At 37.8% G+C, this 16,588-nt stretch overlaps 1 protein-coding gene across 1 annotated transcript; it reads right to left on the bottom strand.

Annotated features, from left to right (window-relative positions):
• Positions 1 to 4,330: 4,330 nt before the first annotated feature.
• On the bottom strand, positions 4,331 to 7,672 carry LOC111900539 (receptor-like protein 6). Its single transcript, XM_042896255.2, has 2 exons — positions 5,260 to 7,672; positions 4,331 to 5,055 (listed from the first exon to the last, which is right to left on the bottom strand). Exons 1-2 carry the CDS (start codon positions 7,568 to 7,570, stop codon positions 4,586 to 4,588), a joined length of 2,781 nt encoding a protein of 926 aa, XP_042752189.1. The 5' UTR covers positions 7,571 to 7,672; the 3' UTR covers positions 4,331 to 4,585.
• Positions 7,673 to 16,588: the final 8,916 nt, after the last annotated feature.

The following is a 16,588-nucleotide window of genomic DNA, read 5'->3' as shown; positions in this document are numbered from 1 at the left end:
CATGATGATGCCCTTCGGGATTACCAATGCTCCATCCTCATACATGGATCTCATGAATTATATGTGCATGCCAATGTTGGATCAGTCTATGATTGTGTTTATTGATGACATTATGCTCTATTCCTAGACCCAAGAGTAGCATGAGGAGCACCTGAGGGAGGTAGTGGAGACTCTGAGGAGGGAGAGATTGTATGAAAACTTCTCTATGTGTGAGTTCTGGTTGCGTGAGGTGTAGTTTTTGGGGCACCTTGTAAACTCGATCGATATTCTTGGTCGATATAGATAAGGTCAAGGCACTGTTGAGGTGCGAAGTTCCGAGGTCTCCATCTAAGATTTAGAGTTTCATTGGATTGGCGAGTTATTATTGAAGATTCATTCAAGATTTCTCCAAGATAGCGGTTCCTTTAACCCGGTTGACGGAAAAGACCACCACGTGTTGTTAAGGGCCTGAGCAGCAGACAACTTTTGAGACTCTGAGAGATAGATTGTGTGAGGCGCCAATTCTGACCCTGCTAGAGGGTGTGAGGATGACAATGATAGCCCCAATTTTAGAGTAGATTTGAGAAGCTCAGGTTGAGGGTATGAAGGAAGAGCACTAGAAGAGTGGGCGCATAGTGGGTTAGGTGGCTTCCTTCGATTATGATAGCCAGGGATCATTGACACTTCACCATAGAGTGTAGATTCCATATTGGGGTGTTGTTTATCAGGTATTGATGGAGGAGACACACAAGTTGAGATTCTTTATTGATCCCAGAGTGACAATATGTATAGGGATCTCTGACCCGATTATTGGTGACCATGCATGAAGCGAGATGTGGCCTGGTATGTGGAGAGGTGCTTGACTTGTAGGAAAGTCAAGGTCGAGCATTAGCAACCCCACATCAAAATGGAGCCATTGGAAGTTTTCGTTTGGATATAAGAAGAGGTTACAATGGATATCACACAGTTACTTCGGACGGTGCGTGTAGATTCGATATGAGTCATTGTGGATTGATTGACTAAGAGCGCACATTTCATTTCGATTCAAGAGTATTTCGGCAGAGAAGCTGACCGATATCTACATTTGTGAGGTAGTCACACAACATGGAGTGTTGCTTTCTGTGCTCTTTGATAGGGATGTTCGGTTTACTTCTAGGTTCTGGAAGAGATTCCATGAGGAGTTGGGCACTCGTTGACACTTCAACACGACATTCCACTTGTAGATTGATGGTCAGAGTGAGCAGACTATCCACATAATGGAGGACATGTTGCGGGCATGTGTACTGGATTTCAGTGGTAGATGGGATGCATATCTTCATTTTGTAGAATTTTCTTTTAATAACTGTTATCATGCCAGTATATATCGGCCTCCTTTTGAGATGCTCTACGGGAGTGTAGGACCCTGATTTGTTGGGGAGAGTTTGGTCAACAGGTCATGGGGAGTACCGAGGTGGTACTCAAGACGACATAATTGATTTAGTAGGTTTGCGACAGACTTCAGACAACACAGAATCGAAAAAAGAGCTACGTACACAGATGCCAGTCATATTTGGAGTTTCAGGTTGGAGATATGGTACTTCTAAAAGTTTAACCTTGGAAAGGTGTCATCCGATTCAGGAAGTGGGAAAGCTGGGCTCCAGGTACATAGGTCCTTTCAGGGTTTTAGCCTAGGTGGGTAGGGTGGTGTATCGTTTAGATCTGCCGGAGGAGCTCATTCAAATTCATAGCACTTTTCATGTATCTCAGATATGTAAGTGCTTGGTTGATGATTCTGCAGTGGTTCCATTGGAGGACATTCAGGTGGATGATCGCCTGAATTATATAGAGAGACCAGTGGTGATCCTTGATAGGAGAACACAGACTCTACGAAACAAGGTGGTCGATCTGGTGAAGGTGCAGTGGTAGCACTGAAAGGATTCTGAATGGACGTTAGAGTCTGAGGACGAAATGATGGAGCATTACCCGATGTTATTTTCGGTAGCAGACTTTGAGGACGAAGTTTAATTCAAGCGGGGAAGAATTGTAGCACTCGATTCAAGTTAGTTTTCATTTTTGACCCTTGGTGTGTAAATAGTTTGCAAATTTGGTCACTAGAGGCATTATTGCCATTTTTGGAAAAGTAGGAGTACGCTGGGAGTACTTCTTGTACGTTGGCATACGCACCCAAGGGATAAACACTAAATTTTACGGTTTATACCCTATTTAAGCAACATTATGACCCATGATCCCCTCATTTCTCAGCCTCCATTATCCTTTCATCCTCATTTTGAAACCCTAACCCCTCTAGAGAAGATTTAACCCTCTTTGTGTGTGTTTTAGTGTGTTTTAGTGAGCCTTGAGAAAGAAAAGTCTTGAAGATGGAGCTTTGACGAAGGGAGAGCTTGTAGATCCAGATTCTACTCATCATTTCTAGCTTATTTGATGTATAAAGCTTGGAACTTGCTCATTGTTTGCTTAGATTAGTCTTTATGGAGTTTCAATCACATTTGGTCCCATGAATGAGATATAGTGGAAAGTATTCCACTCTAGAAGTTAGGAGTTGCTTCTTTTGATGTTTCTGAAATCCCTAGTCCATAAAGTTAGCATCTTAATGGTTATATATCAACCATGCATGTCTTTACGACCATTTGGTGAAAGTAAGATGCTAAATATAGGGTTTGAGTTCTTTTCAGCCATGCAAAGGTTCCAAGTTAATGACTTTATGAATTAAGACGTTCCCCTAGGCTTGGATCTGATTTGGAAATCTGGTTGTAAGCATTAAGTGCTTAAAGGAAAAGGTGCTTAATGGGCACGTATGCCAGGCATATGCAAGAGTATGCATTCGAGTCCTCGATCAGACAAGCGACCTTGTATGTTGCGCGTACTCCGGGTATGCGCTGCGTACCAGGCTTGGTCTTGGGCTTTGTAGTTTGGGCCATATTTATACTATTAGGGTTTTGGGCCTTGTTGGGCTACTAGCCTTTTTGACTTTGGGCCATTGTTAGGCTTTGGGCCTTCTTGGATTTGGGCCCATATTAGGCTTTGGGTAACCTTTAGGAAATTAGGTCACTATTGGGCTTTTAGTGCCATTGAGTTAGGGGATCGGTTATTAGGCCAGGTAAGGAAAGGGTAAAATGGTCTTTTACCCTGGGTGTTGGACAAATGAAGTAGATTCCCGATTATGGTTTATGGTCCAATTATTAATTAATTGAGGTTTTATTTGATTGGTTAACACGGGGATTTTCCGGTTCAGCAGCCCAATCATTTGTTTGACTGACTGCAAACTGAACTGAGTTTGCTTAATATACTGTAGGACACCAGGATATGTTATTTACTTGTAGTCTTTGTGACTCATGTTGTATGTGTTGTACGTATGTGTGCCTGTTTGCTATATGTATGTGGGGTGAAATAGATCCGACATAACCTTGAGCTGACATGTGAGTTGAAATAGACCCACGGAGTGAAATAGACCTAGCACAACCTTGAGCTGGCATATATGTATGGAATGCGGTATTTCTGGGGAACTCAGTAAGCTTCGTGCTTATGATTTTCATTTTATGTTTAAGGTACTTTTAGATCGAAGGGGAAAAGCTCGGGATGATCGCATCGTACACACCGTGATTTTTCACTTATTTGACTGTGATGTGTTTTGGATGATTATAAATACATTATGATTTCTCTTTGGTTTTGATAATCACGTTTGGTTGATGTTTTATTTAATATGAAAACAAAAACTTTTTGTTTATGAATTTTGGGAGGTTACGATACTATTAATGAAAAAGAGAGATTAGAAGGTTCTTGAAAAGCATGAAAACAAAAAACAACTAGATGGGGAATATAAATGCAAGCTAATCCTAACCCTAATGGACTAAAGACAAAAGGAGTCCAAAATAAATAGGCTTATAATAAACATATATATATATATATATATATATATATATATATATATATATATATATATATATATATATATAAGTGATTTCAGTCTATACTTACTCATAATACATTTACCTGTTAGCATATATATGTTTATATATATATATATATATATATATATATATATATATATATATATTTATATATATATATATATATATATATATATATATATATATATATATATATATATATATATATATATATATATATATATAAACATATATATGCTAACAGGTAAATGTATTATGAGTAAGTATAGACTGAAATCACTGACATCATATACTTGTACACAAAGCATATCCTAGTTTAAGTAAAAAAGATATCTTGTTTAGTGTTTTAAACTTAAAATATATGTTAAATATACCTTTTTCTTTAGCTAAAATTAATATCTCAAAGACCTATAATATAACTAAAGTTTTTGATAAATGATGGTAAACTTAAATTAATTCTTAATACAACAAAGTTGAGAAATGTATTTATTACAGTTAATCTCATAAAAAATATGTAACTACTAACTAGTGTAAATTTTTTTTATAGGACAATTTAAAAAATAATCCTTTTCAAAGTCATATTTTTCTAGATGACATTCACAAAGCATTTTCAATTTGGTTGAGGGGTTGAGACCACCTACACATAACAAATTATTTGCTTGGAAAATTGCTACAAAGTTGTAAGGCAATAAAACAAATTATTGTACTTGGTTTGATCTCCTTGTGCTACGGAGTGGCCTTACCCATCTGTCCTTCCTCTTTGTGAATCGTTCACTATACTTTGTATGTAAAGAGTTGCCAATAAAAATCCCAACAACCAGCCCACTTCCAACTCCACAGAATATGATGATCCAATCAATTCTTTCGCTTGGGAGGAGAGACTCAGATGCATTTCTTGCTGGTGGAAGTCTTGATGCCTTTAAATTCCCACATTCCTTTGATAAAGGTTTTCCACATAACCCAGGATTCTCCTCATAGGAGTTGTTTTCAAATGTGCTAAATTGTTGCCCTTGGGGAATGCGCCCTTCAAGATGGTTGTATGACACGTTGAAAATGGAAAGGTAGTTGAGTTGCACGAATAGTTGAGGGATTTCTCCAGATAGCGCATTTCGCGAGAGATCCAACGATTCAAGATTTATTAGGTACCCTAGCGATGGCAAGACACGTCCTGTAAAACGATTGTTAGAAAGATTGAGTGCTTGAACCCCTCTAAGATCTTGGAGGGACAGTGGGATTTCTCCTTCGAAATGATTACAAGAAAGATCAATAGAGGTGAATATTGTTAAAATCTTTTCATATTTTGTTCTGACGCCTTTGTGTATTAATGTCATCGTGTATGGCACCGATGACATGAAATGTTCAAAGGACATACCAGATTCCATAACTGATAATTCACCATAACCCACTCTCATGGCATTGCAATTTTGGAAGAAGTTTTCATGCAGTTCGCCATCAAAACCATTGTTAGAGATGTCTATGATCCGCAACTTAGGGAAATGTGAGCAAACTGTTTTCGAACCTTGAATTGGACCATAAAATTTGTTGGACCGTAAGATGAGAACTTGCAGCTTGGCAAGAGTTCCCAGCCAAAAAGGAAAGACGTCATCAAAAGAGTTATCTCCAAGAGAGAGAACCTCTAAATTTGTACAATTCGTCAATGATCTTGGCAGCTGACCCGTAAAGTGATTTTCGCTCAAATCAATACTTTCCAACTGGCTGCCATGCATAAACACATTCATCATTAATGTGCCATGAAAGTTATTACGTCCCAGATCCAAAGTTAACAACGAATTGATTAAGTCACCGAAACATGGAGGAAGAGTTCCACTCATGTTGTTAGACGACAAATCTAACACTTGAAGAGATTTCACTTCACAAATCGATGCTGGTATTTCTCCAGTCAGATTATTATTTTCCGCTGAATATACTACAGTGTTTTGTGCTGGAACTGGTAGCTGACCTTGGAACTGATTATTCTTGATCGAAAATGCTTGTAAACTTTTCCATGGCAGAAATATAGGATGCTGATCAAAGCCGGTGATGTAGTTGTTGGAAAGGTCAATCACTTGTAATGTTTCCCTGCTGTTGTTCCAAATCCACACCGGTACCATGCCATAAATCTTGTTTCGATCGAGGAATAAGAGTTCCATTTTATTTTGGAAACGCAAAAAGGCAGGGAATTCCTTCAGATTGCATGATGACAGTGATAGGTGTTTAAGCTCTGGTAAGGTGCTATTGGTGAAGTTGTTGGTGGGCACTAATGATATCTTGTTATTACCTAAGATGAGACTTTCAAGTTTGTTGAGTCCTAGGAACATGTCTAAGCCTACCTTTCCACTGAAATTATTGTAATTAAACTGAAGAAATCGAAGATTTTTAAAGTTGGAAAATGAGCTTGAAATGGGTCCTTGCATTTGATTGTGTTGAAGGTCTAATGATCTTAGTTGGGTAAGGTTGAACAACCAGGATGGTATATGACCGGTAAAAGAATTTTTTCCCATTGAAACAACAGTAAGTTTGGTTAGGTTTGCAAGAAAAGATGGTATTTCACCGTTTATGTTCATACCATATGTATCTAATTGATTAAGTTCAGCCAACATGCCAAGCCAGTTGGGCAAGACTCCTTTATCAAATCTGTTACCATTGAGATCTAAAATGATGAGTTTGGAAAGACTTACCAATGAAGGAACAAAGCCTGTGAACTTATTATTACCAAGAGACAAGTAAGTGAGTTTTGTCATGTTGGAGAGTGATCCTGGAATATGCCCTGAGAAAGAGCAATCGCCAAGGGACAAGACTCTCAAATTGTTTAGATTGCTAATGGATTCTGGTACAATCCCGGAGAAACTTGTTGAACGTAGATTCACAAGTTCAAGTAAGCTGCTGTTACGAAATTCACTTAAGGCACCTGTAAGGTTGGTATTGAATGACAAATCCAGACGTATCAACTTCTGTAGCTGAAAAATGGCTGCAGGGAATTCATTTTGAAGAAAGCAGTTTTGTAGCCTGATTGACCTCAAAGATGAAAAGTTTGCCAAGAAATGTGGTACGGAAGAACTAATGTCAACCCCTGAGAGATGGAGTTCTTCTAGTCCTGTTAAGTTTTGAACTAGATTCTTAAGGCCACTAGGACTTTGAAGCTTTAGAAGATTCTGTGATAGATCTAAAGAAGACAATTGTATCAGCTGAGAGATTTCATTCGGGATTTGGCCACTAAACCCAGAAGCAGAAAGATTGAGGCTTCTTAGTTGCTTTAGATGAGCAATCTCAGATGGGATTTGAGATTCACTAAAGTCGTTCCATGCAAGGTTGAGGCTCTGAAGATGAACAAGGCTAAAGAGGGTGCTGATAGAGTTGATACCACCACAAAGAAAGCTTTCACTCAAGTCAAGGCCGATCACATGACTATACTCATGGTCATTTCTACACTCCACCCCATACCATGAGCAACAATCAAAACCAGCATCTGATGCATTGTTAGTGGGCTTCCAAGAGTTGAAGGTTTGTAACCAACTAGCAGCACAAGCTGGATCATCTTGATGAATTATGCTTTGCTTGAACTGATATAAGGCTGAGCATTCCTCATCAGGGCTTAGTGATGATCCACTGCATGTGAGTTTGAACGAAAAGTATAAAAGGAAGATGGTCTGCAACAAGTTGAAGTGATTCATGTATGGAGCCATAAAAGAAAGGTTTAATCGTCAATTGCTTGTGAATGTGTAATGTTCAATGTTCAATGTTCATTATATAGGACATCTCCAAGTTCAACGTTCAACCATAACGTACTAGATTAGATGTCACATGTTGAAGAGGGAAAGGGAACGAATTGGAAGTAGTTGAATATTCAACTAATAGGGCCAAAGAATTAAAAAGATATACAGAAGGGAAAATTAAGTAGAACACACATATCGAAGGTAAGTGGGAAGTGGGAACCATCCTCCTCCGTTAAAATTTTTAATTATATATGGAGTGGGAATGGATATACTCATATACTATTTTCGCGTGTGGACCTTAATTAAGTGATTATTATTATTTAAGATAAGAATCGTCATTATTTAATTATATATGGAAGGTAAGTGGGAATGGATCTGTTTCGAGTACAAACGTATTACATGAGTTTATTTAAAAAAATTAAATATAAAATTTTAACAATTTGCAAACTTTAAATTTATAAGAAAAATAAGAAATTTTTTGAATTATTAAAATTAATGAGACTTTAATGCATTAGATACATTACATATATAAACCATTTCTAATAAATATCTTACATATATATTACCTTATATATTAAATGTAGATTTTAATTTAATAAAATCAAAAATACAATAAAATGACAAGTGGAAAATAGATAAATTTAAAATTTCTAGAAAATGCCATGTGTCCAAATGAATGAGAAGAGGACATGTGGCAAAGTCATTTTCATTTATTAGGGTATACTACTTTATAACCGTGAGAATCATGGTTATAAAATTAATTAAACTTTTATTATGAGAACTCAAAATTATTAATCAATTATTTTAATAAATTATTAACTAAGAGATATAGTTTTAATTATATAAAATTATAATTGTTAATTTAAATAAATATGTGAAATTATATCAACTTATAATTTGTATTAATTTTATTTTAATTTTTATTCTAATGTTATTAGTTTAATGTAATTAGAATCAGAAATTTAAAATTTAAAATTCAAAATTAAGAATTAATAGGTTCATAAGTGACATGCATTAATTAGAATGATATATGACAAAAATAAAATAAAATATGCATTAATTAAGAGACTTAATAGGATGACACATGTTAAAGGGAGATTAAAACTATTCATTTATTAGAATAGAGATTTTTAATCTAAGAACCTTAATTATACCATTATTGAAAGCTTTAAAAACTGAGGGGGCGTTTGATAGGGGTGTCGAACGGGTAAAATTTTCGGGTTTCGGGTAGAACGGGTATTTCCTTAAGAAAATAATACCCGATACCCGACCTATATTGTAATTTGGGTTTTCGGGTTTCGTGTATTCGGGTTTGAGGACGGGTCGGGTAAGTTTCGGGTATACCCGAAAATTCATTAAGTGACACTTATTGATAATTTTTTTACATGTTGGTTGGTTTAATAAAGAATTTGTTATGAAAATACTCTATACAATTAGCAAGTATATATATAATAACAATACAAATCATTATACTATGTTATGTACTTCTTTAATTCCATTCCAAATTTTGACAAAAAAAGAAAAGAATCGATGAGGGTTAAGGGTAAACTGAGAAACTGGAGTCGATGGTCGTATTCCCTTTGCAATAGTTTGTCGACTGTCGAGCCATCGTTCAAAATAAGGAAATGAAGGGTTTTGGTGTGATGTATCTACTCTAATAAATGAAGATTTTTTGTCACTTGTGACACTCTTATACAGTTGGACAAATGTCATTTTTTGGTTATTTTGAATTAATTTTTTTACACATGTCGTTTTATGTATTTTTCTATTTTATTAAATTCTACATAATAATTTAATGTAATAATTACAATAGATGTAATAATAAATAGATACAAATTTCATTAATCCACTTACATTTTAATTTCAAAATTCCCAAAATTAAAGTCCATCAGTTTTTTTGTTTATTTATTTAAATTATTTGTTTAAATTTAAAAGAGAAAAAATATTTTGATTATAATAATTCATTATTTTTCTTATTTTCTTATAAATTCAAAGTTCTCAAGTATTTTCACATTTATATTTAACTTTTTTTTTTAAATTATCTCATATAATGCATGAGTCTCACAACTAGTACAATAATGAGCTAAAGAAAGGATTGATGTGTTGAGGGGGAATGACTTTGTACATGTTTTGTAGCTTGCAGGAAAGGAAAGAAGCATTACAAACGGAATCCTATTCCCTCAAAACGCGTTAATTTCATTCTTGGCTTCTACCCTGTTTTTAATTCCATTCCAATCCCACCTTGAATAACATGTTCCAATTTTACCCTCTATCTGTAACAACGTGAATTTTCAAAACAATTTTTCATTTTTAAAACATATTTTTAATCATCAATAGCAATATCAAACACAATGTATCCAATGTTATCATAACAAACAAATCCCAGAATCTCAAACATAATCTCTATGAGTATGTACGAATCATGCCGACGCCTTCCCGCGATCCTCGTTAGTACCTGAAACACATAACACAACAACTATAAGCATAAATTCTTAGTGAGTTCCCCGAAATACCACATATAGTACATATGCCTTTCCAGGTCATAACTCTGTGGGACCTTCCGGTCCAAGTGTCTCAGGGGACTTCCGTCCCGAATCCCAGTAGACCTTCCGATCCTACCCGTATCGACCTTTCGGTCCGTAACCTCTTGATCTTCCGGTCCATATCATCTTGACCTTCCGGTCCATATCATCTTAACCTTCCAGTCCTTATCATACATAACATATATAACACATACATATCACATAACATCATACAACACATACATCTCATAGCATATAAGACCTTCTAGTCACACATAGGTACCCTTCCAGGTACAGTATAGTGAGAAGACTCACCTTAATGAAGTCGGATAAACTCTTGTGCTCAACGTCCCGACCTAGCCTCTTCCTATCATTCAAATAACATTCCCGATCAATACTCTCTCATAGTCCCATCTCCAAAGATTATGTAGAAGGCCATTTTACCCCACCCTGAACTCTCTTGAATCAGTCTTGACCAAAACCCTAAGCTCAACGAAAGTCAACGGTCATACTTTGACCCGACTCGTCGAGTACGCATGGGCGACTCGGCGAGTCCACATGTGTCCTCTGAATCCTTCTTGCCTCGCTTGACAGGTCGAGTCACCCCCTTCGCTCAACGAGTTACATCGGTCATGAATCGCGGGGCAACCCCGACTCTACTCGTCGAGTCCATTTATGAACTCGGTGAGTTACTTCCATGATCATACTCAAATGACCTTCTGAGGTCAGAACTGCTACTCTAACCTATAGATCTGACCTTCCCAAGCATAATAACGACGTAAAGGTCGAATCTTGGTATACATGCAGCACCCCCAAATCTTCTTTTGGTGAAATAACCTCTAAAATGGCCTACTAGGATCCTAACTCAAAAGGTATGGCATAAAGCAGGGTGGTAAGGACTCTCTGGACCTCTTAAGGTTCAGATCTATGAACCATTTCGCCTTGGGACCTCACATACTCCAGATTCAAACTAAAATAGGCATAAAGAAACCCTAGATTTGACTAAACATCATAATCACGAGGATAAGCACAGATTGATACCTCCAACAATTTCCTCTAATCAAATGGAAGTAGATCTAAACTCCCCAACTCACCTTGCTTTCCTTCCTCCTTTCCTCTTGCTAAATCACACAAGAAATGATGAACATGATGGTTTTGAACCATAAGAACTTTCCTATGTGCACATACAAACCCTAATGCTTGGATCTAGGTTTCTCTAATTGAACATGCAATGTATCCAAGACTTTGATTGATAGATCTAATGTAAACATTCAAATTCATAACATATGAAATCAGATCTAAAGGAATACCTTGAGTTGCTTACTTGAACCTTCTTGTATTTGGAGCTTAGAGTCACAATTGTCACTCCTCTAATGGCTTACAAACACCAACTAGCAAGAGGATGATAAGAGAGAGAGAGAGAGAGAGAAGGGTGAGAAAATCGGCCTAGGGTTACTCCAATAACAAAGGTGCCGATTTCCTCAACCCCATGGGTCTATTTATACTAGTGAGCTCCTAGGGTTTACCCTAAAACCCTAATTGGATAACTTAGGCCCTAAGCAATCCAATGATCCCTATAGACTAGGCCTTGGACGATTTCTAGGATCCTCCAAACCCTAAAATCGTCACCCTCTCATCCATAAAGATTCATAGCCCAAAGTACAACTATCACACATTTGACAGTTTATGCCCCTTTATTTAATTAACCTCTTTAAGTCACCAAATTAATTCCTAATTAATTTATGACTTATATTAATCAAATAACAATATTATTATTCCTTATATTTTTCTCATAATATATTAATAATATTTCTTCTCTCATTAAAAATCATCCTGTCAAGTTGCTATGGTGAAGGCAACCCAAAAGGACCATGCACAACCAGGTCAAATACTTGCCAAATATAGTTACAGCCTTAGACACTATTCCAACAGTCTCCCACTTGGATAAGTCTAGTAACTATATACACAAGCATAATCCGATTAGCAATCGTAGCTCTCAAAGATGCTTTCAAACTCTGATCCTATCAGTCCTGTCCTTTATATAAGGGATCGTATAGTCCTCTGTTCAGACATCATGCAGACATAATCATAGTCCAACGTTTAGTTTCTCGATCTCCGATTTATTCGACATAGAACTTAATCGAACACATCAATTCAGTTCTGACCGGGCCCGACACATAAGTCCAATCAAATCATCTAGTGGCCGAGATATCACTTTTACCCTCTTAGGATAAAAGTAACAGATAAACTTCGACTTATATGCATTTACTTATTCACCAATCAATTATACACAATAACACGTTTTATAACATCAATTTACTGATGCGGTTTCGCATTAAATGTACAACTAATTAACAAATAAAAAAACCATATATCTAGGTTTTAAGACCATATGATATTATCATCTTGCGATCATTTACAATATACATATATATATATATATATATATATATATATATATATATATATATATATATATATATATATATATATATATATATATATATATATATACCTTAAAGTGATTCCAGCAAGCGCGGGTTTGTTCCAATGCTCAAAACTAGTTCATAAGCACTCATGAACGTTACAGCAAACCTTTGCTATGTCTAACACCTTTTAGACAATCTACATACCAATTCATGACAATTTTCTTTCATATCTACTTCCAACATATGAACGATTGTGGACCATTCGAATAATTCGATTATTCTTAATAACTCAATTATTTAGGAAGTCAAAACATGCAAAGTGAAACAATAGTTAAACAATTAACATAAGACAGTAACTTTACTTATAAATAATACTCCTTTATTAATCATCAAATGACAATTAAATTTATCTATTACAAGTTTTTAAAACTATCTAATCTAAACTAATATCATCCTTCAGCCCAATACTCCTAGCATGCTGCAAATGCTTAACCCTTCTTAGTCCCTTTGTAAGCGGATCTGTTGGGTTATCTTCTGATGATATCCTCTTAACCACGAGGTGTCCTTCTACTCGATGTCTAATAAAGTGATATTTTCTGTCGATATGTCGAGATCTACCATGATCCCTCGGTTCCTTGGTTAAGGCAACCACTCCTTCATTATCACAAAAATTTTCCATAGGCTCCTTTATGGCAGGCACAACTCCAAGATCACCAATGAAGTTCTTCATCCATATTGCCTCCTTCGACGCTTCGCTCCCTGCAATGTACTCTGATTCGCACGTTGAATCAACTACAGTTTCCTGCTTGGAACTTTTCCAAGTTACTGCTCCTCCAATAAGGGTAAAGACCCAGCCCGACTGCGAACGGTAGTTGTCCATGTCAATCTGGAAGCTGGCGTCACTATACCCTTGCACCTTTAAGTCATCACTCCCCCCGAGGAAGAAAAACCATTCCTTGGTCCTCGAAGGTACTTAAGGATATTCTTGACCGCAATCCAATGGGCTCTGCCAGGGTTCCCTTGATATCTATTGACCATGCTCAAAGCAAAGGCCACATCAAGGCGAGTACAAGTCATAGCATACATGATTGAGCCAACTGCGGAAGCATAAGGTACTCGGCTCATTTCTGCTATCTCAGCTTCGGTACTCGGACTTTGAGTCTTACTCAACTTGGCATTACTTTGTATCGGTAATTCTCCCTTCTTCGAATTTTCCATACTAAAACGTTTTAGTACTTTATCTAAGTAAGTGTTATGACTAAGTCCTATTAGTCTCATACTTCATTCTCTGACTATCCTTATTCCCAAAATATAGGAAGCCTCTCCGAGGTCCTTCATAGCGAAGCACTTCCCGAGCCAGGACTTAACCTCCTGCAGTGTCGGGACGTCGTTTCCTATGAGTAGTATGTCATCGATATACAAAACGAGGAGGCTAACTATACTCCCACTGGCTTTGACATATACACATTATTCATCTTCACTTCGTACAAATCCAAACTCTTTGACTTTCTCATCGAAGCAAAGATTCCATCTGCGAGACGTCTGCTTAAGCCCATAAATGGACTTCTCAAGCTTGCACACTCTATTTGGATGCTTCGTATCGACAAAACCCTCTGGCTGAGCCATGTAAACATCGTCAACCAACTTTCCATTAAGGAAAGCGGTCTTGACATCCATCTGCCATATCTCATAATCATGAAATGCAGCAATGGCTAGCATCACCCTAATAGACTTTATTTTCACAACTGGTGAGAAGGTCTCATGATAGTCAACTCCGGGAGTTTGAGTAAAGCCCTTCGCAACTAATCGCGCTTTATATGTGTGTACATTTCCATCCACGTCGGTCTTCTTCTTGAAGATCCATTTGCACCCAACGGTCGTACATCCGGGCATATTATCAACCAAATTCCAAACTTGGTTGTCATGCATGGATTGAGTCTCGCTGTCCATTGCCTCTTTCCATTTCGTAGACTCCGGGCCTGCCAAGGCTTCCTTATAGCTATTAGGTTCATCTAGATTTATTAGTGTACCATCACTAATATACGTGTCCCCTTCAGTATTAATATGAAAACCATAAAATTGGGGTTGAACTCTAACTCTTTCGGAACGTCTAAGAGGTAAGGACTTATTAATTGGTTCAACCGGAGTTTCCTCCTCGGGTTGAGTGCCAGCGGCAGAGGTTCCTTCATCACTCGATTCTTGAATCTCTTCAAGCTCGATCTGCCTCCCACTGTCTCCTTGGCTTATGAGTTCTCGCTCTAGGAAAACCCCTCTCCTCGCAATGAAGACAACATTGTCATTCGGTCTATAGAAGAGATATCCAAAGGATTTCTGCGGGTAGCCGATGAAAATACATCGCTCACTATGAGGTTTGAGCTTGTCGTGAGTATCTCGTCTTACGAAAGCCTTGCAACCCCAAACCTTGATATGTGCCAACGAGGGAGCTTTCCCTGTCCACATCTCGTGAGGTGTTTTGGCAACCTTCTTTGTAGGGACTCGGTTAAGGATATGGGCGGCAATCTCTAAGGCATACCCCCAGAATGAGATAGGTAGTGAAGCACGACTCATCATAGAACGAACCATGTCTAGCAGGGTTCGATTGCGACTTTCTACCACACTATTCAACTGCGGTGTCCTAGGTGGCGTCAATTGCGAAACTATTCCACATTCTTTGAGATAGTCATGGAATTCAAGACTTAGGTACTCTCCTCCTCGATCGGATCGAAGCATCTTGATTTTCCTGCCCAATTGATTCTCCACTTCATGTTTGAATTCTTTGAACTTTTCAAACATTTCTGACTTGCGCTTGATTAAGTAAATATACCCATATCTACTATAATCATCAGTGAAAGTCACATAGAAGCGGTTCGCCTCCTTTGTGGCGGATCTAAAGGGTCCACATACATTGGTTTGTATGAGATCCAATAAACCCTCACCCCTTTCACATGTGCCAGTGAAGGGTGACTTGGTCATCTTTCTAAGCATACAAGACTCACTCGTGTCATCTTCCCTAAGGTTGAATGACTCCAACACTCCATCCTTTTGGAGTTGGGCTATGTGCTTCTTGTTGACATGTCCAAGATGACAATGCCACAAACATGCTTTATCAATACTATTGGAAGAATCCATGCACAAAACATCATTTCCTAGGTTATCTACAATCATAACAGTTTCATAAATTCCATTACAAGGCGTTGCTTCAAAATATAAAACACCATTTAGATAAGCATAAATCGAACCATTCTCATTATTAAACGAAAATCTAAATCCTTGTCTAAACAAACCAAGAAATGAAATGATGTTTCTTGCCATATCTGGCGAGTAGCAACAATTATTCAAATCTAAACGTAATCCGTTACTAATCTGTTTCACTTAGGCCTCGCCCGTCACAAGGCCTCGCCCACTAACATATAATAGCACATAGACATATCACATCACATCACATAAGCTAAACACATACTAACAAATCTTGTCCTAAGGCCTCGCCTATCTCTGGGCCCCGCCCTTGTCCTGCTACTGATGAGTCATGGAACCCCGTCCATACTCCTGCTGATAGTGAGGTACGGGCCCAGCCTACCCTCGCTCCTTCCCTAACTTGGGCCTCGCCCCTGATCTGCTGCTACTAAGATGTGGAACACCATCCACACTCTGCTATTGGTGAGATACGGGACCTCGCCCACACTCACCTCCCTACCAGGCACATACAAGTATCACACAGACAACAAGTATAAACTATCACATAAACCATTCCTTGGGCACCCTCCCTCTATCATTGGACCTCGTCCTGAATATCATACTAGCATACTGTGCCTAGGGCAAACCCCCGGGTCTTCTACTCATAACTACATGGGCTAACATTATGGCCGTAGACCCATTCATACAAACAGAAACTCACCTGCACTGGCTGAACTGGCTGATGAACCCACTAGCTGCTGCCCAACAACTCTCTGAACTCCTGCTCCACTCGCTCTCCGAGCGACCAATATCAATGCAACACTGAGTCTAACTGACCCTCGAAAGACAACCAAATCAACTCT

This window comes from Lactuca sativa, chromosome 7, assembly GCF_002870075.4.
Source record: "Lactuca sativa cultivar Salinas chromosome 7, Lsat_Salinas_v11, whole genome shotgun sequence".
Lineage (NCBI taxonomy): Eukaryota > Viridiplantae > Streptophyta > Magnoliopsida > Asterales > Asteraceae > Lactuca > Lactuca sativa.
This window is presented reverse-complemented; position numbering and strand designations above follow the sequence as displayed.